General features: G+C 39.8%; 1 protein-coding gene across 1 annotated transcript in view; it reads left to right on the forward strand.

Moving 5' to 3' along the window:
* The window catches only part of HOXC11 (homeobox C11), a 2,322-nt gene extending 2,080 nt beyond the window's left edge, over positions 1-242 (forward strand). The window contains exon 2 of the mRNA XM_009069233.1: positions 10-242. Within this exon, the coding sequence (XP_009067481.1) occupies positions 10-242 (233 nt within the window). The remainder of the gene's footprint in view (positions 1-9) is intronic.
* Positions 243-836: the final 594 nt, after the last annotated feature.

The following is an 836-nucleotide window of genomic DNA, read 5'->3' on the forward strand; positions in this document are numbered from 1 at the left end:
TCTTTTAAGGTGCTCCCAGAACGAGGAAGAAGAGATGTCCCTATTCGAAATTCCAGATCAGAGAGCTAGAGAGAGAATTTTTCTTCAATGTCTATATAAACAAAGAAAAAAGGCTCCAGTTATCCAGGATGTTAAATCTCACTGACCGACAGGTTAAAATCTGGTTTCAGAACAGAAGAATGAAAGAAAAAAAATTAAGTAGAGACCGCCTGCAGTATTTCTCTGGAAATCCCTTGTTGTGAACCTCTTTTGCAATCCCCTCTGCTGGCGAAGTGTTTGTGTCTCGAGGAGGAACAGTGGCGAGAAGGGTTTGCCCTTTGCGTCGACAAAGCAACCTCAAAGTTTAAGAGCCTTTTCATATTTGGATGGCTGGGACAGTGCTGAGTAACAAAAGGAGGGAGATTTCCTTTCAGTTCCCCAGTCGAGGACTTGAATTCCATGAACATTTAATTTAACTCTTTTTTTTTTCCCTTTCCTTTTTTTTTTTTTTTTTCCTTTTTTTTTTTTTTTTTTGGTCCTGAACAGGTTGGAATTTCCCTTTTTTTTATATATATATATCTCTCTCTATATATAATTGTTATGATGATTCTTTTTATTGTTATTCTGATTCTTTAGGGCCCTTGTCCGTTTGAATAAATCGCTGTGCTGTGTGTCCCACGGTGATTTCAGTCTGTAGCTGTGTTAGCACAAGAACGGCCAAAGTTTTCCTCTAGGATCAAATCACTTCATCTGGGGTGAGTGTGTGTGTGTGTGAGGACACACAGGAACATGTGGGAGAGAACACACGAACATGTGTGAGCTCTGGGGGTGTGTGAGGACACACAGAGATTTTCTAT

Source organism: Acanthisitta chloris, unplaced genomic scaffold, assembly GCF_000695815.1.
Source record: "Acanthisitta chloris isolate BGI_N310 unplaced genomic scaffold, ASM69581v1 scaffold17482, whole genome shotgun sequence".
In the NCBI taxonomy this organism is placed as follows: domain Eukaryota; kingdom Metazoa; phylum Chordata; class Aves; order Passeriformes; family Acanthisittidae; genus Acanthisitta; species Acanthisitta chloris.